This window comes from Anopheles stephensi, assembly GCF_013141755.1.
Source record: "Anopheles stephensi strain Indian chromosome Y unlocalized genomic scaffold, UCI_ANSTEP_V1.0 chrY28, whole genome shotgun sequence".
NCBI classification, from domain to species: domain Eukaryota; kingdom Metazoa; phylum Arthropoda; class Insecta; order Diptera; family Culicidae; genus Anopheles; species Anopheles stephensi.
The window spans coordinates 2,700-12,738 of NW_023405000.1; the positions used below are offsets into that span (position 1 = coordinate 2,700).

General features: G+C 40.0%; 1 protein-coding gene, 1 long non-coding RNA gene and 1 pseudogene across 2 annotated transcripts; 1 reads left to right on the forward strand and 2 right to left on the reverse strand.

The window, feature by feature from the left end:
• Positions 1–313: 313 nt before the first annotated feature.
• Positions 314–3,741, reverse strand: LOC118515183 (annotated as a pseudogene).
• A 221-nt stretch (positions 3,742–3,962) lies between these two features.
• Positions 3,963–4,755, reverse strand: LOC118515185 (putative transcription factor capicua). The gene is made up of 2 exons (XM_036061884.1): positions 4,100–4,755; positions 3,963–4,041 (listed from the first exon to the last, which is right to left on the reverse strand). The coding sequence occupies exons 1-2, from the start codon at positions 4,633–4,635 to the stop codon at positions 3,963–3,965; spliced, it is 615 nt and encodes a 204-aa protein (XP_035917777.1). The 5' UTR covers positions 4,636–4,755.
• Positions 4,756–9,157: 4,402 nt separating this feature from the next.
• LOC118515182 lies at positions 9,158–9,464 on the forward strand. Its single transcript, XR_004906975.1, has 3 exons — positions 9,158–9,173; positions 9,259–9,324; positions 9,409–9,464. It is a non-coding gene; the product is annotated as an uncharacterized LOC118515182 (long non-coding RNA).
• The last annotated feature ends 575 nt before the right edge of the window (positions 9,465–10,039 follow it).

Genomic DNA, 10,039 nt, shown 5'->3' on the forward strand with positions numbered 1-10,039 from the left:
AAATTCAAACAGCCTTCACAGCCAGTCAGAATTTGTTCCATTAGTTTCTGAAACGATTCCGGGGCACAATTTATACCAAACATTAGTCTTGTATAGCGGAATAACCCTCGTCGTGTAATGAATGTTGTAATACTTCGAGATTGTTTCGATATTTCTACCTAAAATTAAAAGACATAATTAAATTCAAATTAAACAAAATAATGGGAAAATATGTCATGCCATTTTTTTTTTTAATTCTCGAGTTCAAGAGATTTACATTTGCCGTAATTTCTACAAATCATGATTTCTCTATTAGCGTTTTTTTTTAACATACCTGATGGAAAGCATTCTTCACATCTAATCGAGAAAATACATTTGCCTTCACCAATTCTGGCAGAAAATCTTCGAAGGTTGGTAAGGGATGGTTCCACCGCTTCGTTAGCTCGTCTCATGTCCACACAGATACGAACGTCGTCATCTCCCTTTGGCACTACCACTACTGGAGATATCCACTTTGATGGCTCATTTGCTTGTTCAATAACTCCTTGCTCCAGCAATTCGTCCAGCTTTTTGTCCACCAGCTTTTCTAAAGCAACTGGGATACGACGATATGGTTGGGCAACTGGTACTGCATCGGGCTTAATCGGCAAATCCAAAACGATATTATTGATGGTTCCTAACTTGCCCTTCTCGCCTTCAACAGCATTTACTGGTATGCTTATTTTTAAAATTCCCATGTAGATTGCAGTATCACGGCCGATAAGGGGTTTTCCGTCACCCTTCAACAACGTAAAAATCTGCAACTGTCTTAGCCGTACCAAGGGAGATTGTAGCAGTGAATATGCCGATTATTGATAGAGGATGCCCACCATATGCTTTGAGATTTAATGCAGTCTCTCGTCTTTGATTTGTTACCTTTATGTGGAGCGATTTCATTTCTTCCCATGTTTTCTTACTGATCAGGTTGTATTTTGATCCAGAATCTATTACTGCAGTTATTCCGACACCTCCAATAATGCAATCTACTACAGTGTTGTTGTCTGAAGATGTAAGATGAAAAACGTATTCGGCTTTTTCGTTTGCAACGTGGTTCACTGCATTGTTCTCTTGGTCTCTTTTATTGGTTGTGTTATAGTAACGGTCCTGCTTCAGAGGGAATTTTCTCGGGTAATTTTCGGACTGCTTAGTGTGGCACTTTTTTGCAAAGTGGTCTCTGCCTCCACATTTGTTGCATATTTTTCCTTTTGCCGGGCATTTATTTTCTCTCGCTAGGTGTCCTGAATAGCCTGAACATCGATGACATTCTTGTTGTTTTGGTTCAGGTATTTTTCTCTTCTTGCCATTCTGAGGTTCTTCTATGCTATGCACCAGATCAACATGCTCCTTGCTACCAGCGAATGATTTTTCTTGATGGGCAACAGTCTCAAAGATTTTGGCAACGCTCACTATTTTGTCAAGACTGGCATCACCTTGTCTGAGAAACTCTCGGCGTAATGCTGCAGATTGGCAATTCTCTATCACTTGGTCTTTCACGTGCTCTTCTAACTTTTCACCGAAATTACATCGTTCTGCTTGTACACGCAATCTCATGATGAAACTATCAAAGCTCTCTCCAGATTTTTGTTTTACTAGTCGAAACAAATGCCGTTCATACGTTGGGTTCTGTTTTGGAAGGAAGAATTTATCCAATCTTGCAACTGTTTCTTCATAAGCCAACATGTTTGGGGTGTGTTGTTCGACATTTGCAAGCGGGCCGCGCATTTCGGTGTTCGGTAATTCTGGTAGCGTCTCAAAAATTTGCTGCACATTGGGGCCAACAAAATGAAGTAAAAGATCCTTTTTCCAATCTTCGTCGACGATTCGACATGCTTTGATCGTAAATTCGAACGATCTGAGCCACTTTTTCCATTCCACGCCTGTATTTTCCGAATGCTCTTCATAATTGAAGGGATAGGGCAAAATGCCAGGCATTCGCAACATGTCTGAAATAAATTTATAGAACAAAAGAACACATCAATACACATCTCTACCTGTATAAATACAGGTAGAGATGTGTATAGATACGACCGTTAGTGTCAAGCGTTTAACAATGCCCCTTTGCAAGTGTGTCAAACCAGCGATCTACGTATTTGTTCACAGGATGCTAACTGGCTCGGTATAACGTTATAACCAAATGGGTTTGACACGGCTGGTTCACTGTATGCGTGTGTCAACAATCTTCGCACTGGACAGAGTCCGCACTCTTTTCCCGCGAACTCGTGCATTCCATACAATCTTATTCGTGCTCAAACACGCTTCTGCTTTGTCTTTATGTTAGCCGTTCAGCGCGATAGGAATGCATGCATTGAAACAAATCGTCGGATTAATAATGGCTTTCACATGCAATTTTGGTATCACTTCCCATATGCCATCAACAAAATATCTCAGCATTTAAGCTTATGTATATTCTTCGCATTAAAGCATGACGCAACGCATTTAAGCACGACCATTTTCACTATTACTATCGAGAAATTTTCTCAGCATTTAAGCTCCTATTTGTCCTTCGCATTCAAGCATGGCTGTTTCCATAACCCCAACAATTCACGGGTTTTCTGTAAAACCACTCACTGCATTTAAGCAACTAAACTAGTCGATTGAACCTAATTTTTCCATTCTTACATACTCCCATGTTAATCATGCTTACCCATAGGATTCATTTCACTATATCGGATGCCAGGATATAGCGCTTCAGCTGAAAGTATTCAGTGACTGGAATTTGCTCTGCCAGAGCCGGTCACGACGACCACGTGATGGAACTGCGTGATGATAAGTAGCAACTGCTTCCATCTAGGGAACCAGACGAGTAGGGTCTGGTTCCAACCTTTTTTGGTCAGACAACTATGGCCACTCGAGCACCGCTGTGTAGCAAACTAGCATTAATCTTCATTTTTTTCTTGTTGTTGCTGTAGATGTGTGGTGTTGGTTGGAGGTGTTGATTAACTTTGCTAAACATGACTAAAATGCAAATAAATAGTATCTCCCACTTTCTCGTTACGCTTCTTATTCTATCTCTCATTACGTCCCTTAATCTAAGGTTTCTAAGCCCTAAGTCCTAACTGAGTAAGCAAATAAGGATATCATTTTGTTCCCGAACTAAATTACCGGTGGATTTTAATTTTTTTTTTTAAAACAATCCATGTACAAAACGGAACAAAACGATGCCCAGCATATTGGTCCAGGTAACAAAGTTAACAGGCATTCGATTGTAGCTCTTACCGCAATACTTTTGTGCTTAACTAGTATGCTTAGTCCCACAGGAAAAAAATACAAACAAAAAACGTTAGCCATGTTTTCCGTCCTAGCCGAGATCCGGAAAGGGGGATCGGAGATCAAGATCTTCACAAAACGAATTGGGCAGGTACAAAGGTACACGTCATAAGAATGCCACCATATTGCGGTGCCCAGTACGCAGAGCACCTATCTTTGGTCAGTCGTGGGAAGGACATACCGGCTTCTGCTTTCTCGCGGTGGCTTCCCCTTCCGGCAACCGACGGGATTGGTGGCTGACGGTGGTACCGGTTGCACGGTCGATGGCACCACAGTAATTCGGTTTTCCGGCGTAGACCTTGTGCAGTCGTTTGTACTGATCGGTGTACATTTCGAAGCTTCCGGAGACGATGACCGCATGCAAATCTTTTGTGTAGCTTTCGAGCCAGACGCTAGATGGCAGGGAAGATTTGTTAGTCACTGTTAAACGCAAGGATCTCTTACTTACTTTGACATTTTTTGCGCCTTTTTTCGTCGTTCTGAATGGCACGGAAAAGATCGATACTAAGCGCGGGTATGTTCATAAGCTCTTTGTCTAGTTCCCGTTCCAGCTTTTTGTTCGATGCTTCTACATCTGTGGGTTCCACTAGACATCCCGTATTTGACTCGCGATCGCGACTGGTACGATCATTGTGCGCCTTTTGCACCACCGGAAACCTGGATTAACGTCCAGAAACTTAGTTTTGTTCTGAAACAACAGAAACAGCAGTGTTAATTGAGTTCCCACCTGAACGGCCAAGCTTTTTTGTGGTTGCCCTTGGATGAGGAGTAGATAATGAAGGATTAGGTCAGATATAGACACAGACACACGCACCTGTTTTTCTCCTGGTAGTGTTCCTTCAACACTGACCGATGCCGTTTACAAAAAAGGATGAACACATTCATTGGCCGCCGCAGTCCTGCCTTCTTCTTCGGTCTGCACGCCACAGCAGCCGCGATGTTGTCTTGCGGTTGTGTGACTTCCTCGGCCGGCGTTTGGGCGTGTGGCACCATGTGCTGCTGGCACGTGCCAATAAGCACCTCCTCACCATCGGCAGCATTCGGAGTAATCTCGTCGTTGCGCTGTGATGTGTTGTTCTCAGTCTTTAATGGTTGAACATCGTGCGCTGCTGTTTCCAAGCCATCGCGTTCGACGGTTGGAGTTGATCTCTCGACGGCATATCTTGGAGGTGCAAGGATACTGCTGCTGTTGCGATTGGCTATGTCCGCATTATTGTTGTTGTAGATCGTGAGCTGTTGAGGTTCTGCGACGATGTCCAGTTTGTTCACTGTTTGATGATGGGAGTAAATCTCAGGCAGTACCGGTTTGCCGTCCAGCATCGGTGTCCCGAAGGCACTGTTTTGTAGCATGGTGCTGTCGACGATTTGTTTGTTCTCTTACTACAAGCGGCACTTTCGTGATTGTTCTGATTATTGTTTTAAGTTTTATATGTTTACATAAAGGGGCGTTTTGTGTGTGTGTGTGTGTGTGTGTGTGTGTGTGTGTGTGTGTGTGTGTGTGTGTGTGTGTGTGTGTGTGTGTGTGTGTCGTTCTGAAATAAATAACTGGAAAAAAGAAATTTGAATGAGAATGCTACCATTGTCGAATATCTTTACCTTTTGTCACTAGGAAGTAGTTTAACATCAAACAAAAACAACTGAATCCCACACGTTCAAGCTAACCCTTAATGTCTTTTGTGGAGAAAATCACCTCCATCTCTGAGCTTTCCTTGGTTTTGACATCCTTTAGATGTTGTTCCTGCACCAGAGTTCTCTCGCAGCTTTACCTCTACTGACAATCTACTGACACTTTTGTTCTCCTGATTACCCTGAAAGAAACCCAGCCAACCGTCAGATCTTAGGGATATTACCATGTTTAGGTGGTCTTCCCATAACACTCGAAGGGTTTATGTTCTTCGTCATCTCAATACAGGAGCTAGCTCGTGAGGGTCCTTTATAAACTTAAACACCTCAAGATCAAGTGTCAGAGCAAGAATACTGTCGAAAAGAGTTCCCATACACCAGGGCTATCCTCAACACAAATAGTTTCTTGGCGAACTTAGAATTAACCGTATACTATGTCCAGCTTTATCGAGTATTCGATTCGAGGGAACTGAATGTCTAAGACCGTAGATGCAAGATTGATCGATTAATCGTTTCTGTCCAATATTAGGTTTGCTATAAATGTTGAATGTACTAATCGCTCATTTAAAAAATTGGCGAAAGTCTGAATAGATAAACCTCCCCCCCCCCCCCTTCCCCCACTCACAGCACTCACTTTTCGGTACTGAGTTACCTTAAATTTATGTAAAAGTTAAGCAAAAGTGTAAAAAATTGTTTTAATGATTATTTATTATCATTAAAAATAATAAATAAACAATCAATAAATAAATTTGGGTAGCTCAGTTGCAAAAATGAGTTTCTGTGGGTGGGGGGGCATCTATTCAGACTTTAGCCAAAAATTTAATATCCACCAAATATAAACGATCGCAAAGGGGGAGTTTGTTTTCTTCTTCAAAGCCATGCGATCGAATAAAATCGGTTACGTTTACATACTCGTAACGATTTGTCAGCCAATGGAGAAAACAAAAGCAAAACTAAAATCTAATTGCTGTTGCATGCGTCACTTGTTAAGTACGACGCGATCACTGTAATTCGCTTGGTCACCAATGAATGATTTAGCTTAGCGAAGTATAAGGCACAGATCGATTGGGCCGCCGATGTTCTGACTCCTCTGCCTGGAATTTGCTTCGTAGTAAAATTTATGCAATGCAATTTAAATTTAAATACAATTTAAAGTTGTGCACCTGCCAAACCTGTGAGCGTTTGTGTCAAACGACCAAACCATACATAAACGTTCGTTTATTGATTCAATTTGAATAATTAGGCCTTAAACGGTTACGATTTTTAAGAATAAAAACAAGAAGTGTATAAGGTAGCTAAAATTGATGCAATATGGTAAGTTGTAAAGAATAATAAAACAGACATTTTTAAAGTAAATATAATTTTACACACACTTTGACATTTTGTTAGGAAATAATTGTTTTTCTAATTATATTTTTGAATTGTATTAAATGTATTTAATTTATTAAATGACCTTGGTTCCCTGCCATGCAGGTTTTACTTTTAGTTTTATTTTTTAAATATTTTGATTTTTAAATTATTTTCACATTGCATGTATTCATGTTATTTTTAAATTATTTAAAACTTTTACAATAACACGAGCCTAGAGAAAGGTTGGAAAATACCGGCCATACTTTGCTTTACATGGGTACAGATAACGAAAATCTTATGTTGCAAAATAATCCTTAAGTCACATGTCGTAAAAAATAGTTACAGAAGCGCCCCAGTGCGTTAATGGACAGTTACATACAGTTAGAAAAGATTCGCATCGCGGCTATATCACCTTTGTTTCCTCTGGAGTTTCTACCAAATAATCCTTCCATCGCTAAAATAAGTAGTAAATGTTGTGTCTAAAGACCACTTGCTTAAACTACTACTGACTACAAAATTCCACTAATATAGATAACATTACGATAATATTCAAGGTCTCGAAATCCGTCACGGTCTGTACGGGTGCCAATACCCTGGGTTTGATGGCGGACGCATCAAAGCTATTACTGCATCTCCGTTTAAGCCTACCATCCCGCCTACGTTCATTTGAACGGCCTAAAGAGACTTTGCCGACGAATGGGTCGTTCGGTGCTATTGTCATGACAAGATCAGCCCACCGGAGTCTAGAACAACATAATCGTGCAAAAATCCATATTGCCGTGTAAAAAACCGAACGAACGGCATAGCATTCCAACGCACTGTTTGTTTGAACCTGTGTCTATCTTTTCTACCGTGCAGCACTCGCATCAGCGCTTAGAACACGCACACAAACAGGCCAATGCTTTTCAATAAAATTCGTAAACATAGCGCACAAAGCTCCATCGTGCTAGTTGCCATACTGCTACATGTGCCGCTTCTATGCGATATGCGTGCCTCGGTGTGTTAGTAAATGAACTTATACTTCCCTCCAAGGCTAAAGTCTGAATAGATGCCCCCCCCCCTCACGGACACTCATTTTTGCAACTGAGCTACCCAAAACGGTATATTTTTCAGACTTTTTAGTGTAAGTATTTATTTATTTATTATTTATTCATTATTTTTAATTGTTATAAATAATTATTAAAACGATTTCTTACATTTTACCTTAACTTTTACCTAAATTTGATGTAACTCGGTTGCAAAAATGAGTGTCCGTGAGTGTCAAGCATTCTTTGTTGGTCAAGCAAGCGATCTCTAGCATACATTGATGAAGCTCGATCTGCTGTGCTCTTGATGAATTTTTGCTTGCAGATCGGCAAAAAAGTGGAACGATCCTCCCACATAACCTCCTTACGACCACAAAGTCTGATATAAGTCGGTAGATTAACCCAACTGACATTTTATAGCAGGCTTATAGCGTTTTTCGAGTTCTTTTAGCTAAATCTCGATGCTTAATCTTGCCTTAGAGAGCAGCAGATTTAGCTAATTATAACAGTTGGAACGCGTGGTTTCACGTAGTTTTTTCACCCATTTTCTTCGGATCCAAGCTGTCAAAGGCCAAAGGCGCAATGACAGCGCAAATCAAAACAAAATCAAACAATAACGCTCAAGCTTCCTTGTGATATTACGTCGGTGAATTTGGATTTATTATTTAAAATTAGTGTCCCATTGTTCCTCTGCCAGTGTGTGTGCGCCAGTGTTCCTTTAGAGAAGAAAACAATCGGAAGGTAAGTTGGAAAATGGTGCTGTACGTTGTAAATAAAGTGCTAAACCATACCTCATCTTTCGTAGAAAACATGTTTCGAGAAGCGGCAAACACGAATCGATCGTTAAAAAGTTGCACGTTGTCAGCTTTAAGGTCCAGATTGCCGCAGCTTACCATCAGGCCCAACAAAGTTGTGATACAGGCAGCTTCGATTACTCCAACCAGCAAAACATCACCCAGAATCAATGTTACTGCAGCACCGACTAAAGGTATACCTGAAAACAACAAAACATGATACAATTCAATTTTTTTAACAAAACTTTCAACTAACTCTTACCATTTATGTTTCAGCAACAACCAGTGCAATACCTTCACGATTGTTAACACCAAACAGTTTTAACGCAGCTCCAGCCAAAGGTATACCTGAGAACAACAAAACATGATACAATTCAATATTTTGTAACAACACTATATCAACTAACTCTTACCATTTATGTTTCAGCAACAACCAGTGCAATACCTTCACGATTGTTACCACCAAACAGTTTTAAAGCAGCTCCAGCCAAAGGTATACCTGAGAACAACAAAACATGATACAATGCAATATTTTGTAACAACACTATATCAACTAACTCTTACCATTTATGTTTCAGCAACAACCAGTGCAATACCTTCACGATTGTTACCACCAAACAGTTTTAAAGCAGCTCCAGCCAAAGGTATACCTGAGAACAACAAAACATGATACAATTCAATATTTTGTAACAACACTATATCAACTAACTCTTACCATTTATGTTTCAGCAACAACCAGTGCAATACCTTCACGATTGTTACCACCAAACAGTTTTAAAGCAGCTCCAGCCAAAGGTATACCTGAGAACAACAAAACATGATACAATGCAATATTTTGTAACAACACTATATCAACTAACTCTTACCATTTATGTTTCAGCAACAACCAGTGCAATACCTTCACGATTGTTACCACCAAACAGTTTTAAAGCAGCTCCAGCCAAAGGTATACCTGAGAACAACAAAACATGATACAATTCAATTTTTTTAACAACACTATATCAACTAACTCTTACCATTTATGTTTCAGCAACAACCAGTGCAATACCTTCACGATTGTTACCACCAAACAGTTTTAAAGCAGCTCCAGCCAAAGGTATACCTGAGAACAACAAAACATGATACAATGCAATATTTTGTAACAACACTATATCAACTAACTCTTACCATTTATGTTTCAGCAACAACCAGTGCAATACCTTCACGATTGTTACCACCAAACAGTTTTAAAGCAGCTCCAGCCAAAGGTATGCCTGAGAACAACAAAACATGATACAATTCAATTTTTTTAACAACACTATATCAACTAACTCTTACCATTTATGTTTCAGCAACAACCAGTGCAATACCTTCACGATTGTTACCACCAAACAGTTTTAAAGCAGCTCCAGCCAAAGGTATACCTGAGAACAACAAAACATGATACAATGCAATATTTTGTAACAACACTATATCAACTAACTCTTACCATTTACTTACATTTACCGGATCCAGCAACAACCGCACAGTACAATCCTATGCTCCTCAATACATGTAAAATATATCGACCAACACCCACCGTTAAAAAGCCGGCACCATCCATCATCGATGCAACTTCTGAGAAAGAAAAACGAAATGTGTTAAATTTGAAAACGGGAAAATTGTACCGACCAAAACTTCTTATAAATACATCTCCTGAGACAGTGTCTGTAGCATCACGCAGTACACAAACATCTATGCTGGATGCCGCGCAGACAAATCCAGCTACAAGCTCAGCATTTGAAAGTCAAACCAGCGAGCAACTAACTGTACTGAATAAGTCTGTTGCACTGATCTGGGCTGAGGCGGTAAAAACGGCCCTAAAACAAGACTGGACGATAAAGCCAATATTTGGCGATTATTAAAAACTGTAGGAGAACAGTTTGAAATAGTTACAATTGAAGACGTAGAACGTTTGGCAAAAACTAAAATTAGCAATGCGTC

What these genes read in the sequence shown, in the direction of transcription:
- LOC118515185 (XM_036061884.1), bottom strand. Translation starts at nt 4,635, where the DNA reads ATGCTACAAAACAGTGCCTTCGGGACACCGATGCTGGACGGCAAACCG. An exon ending in CACTACCAGGAGAAAAACAG is followed by an intron (nt 4,042 to 4,099) that starts GTGCGTGTGTCT and finishes TCCTCATCCAAG; the next exon opens with GGCAACCACAAAAAAGCTTG.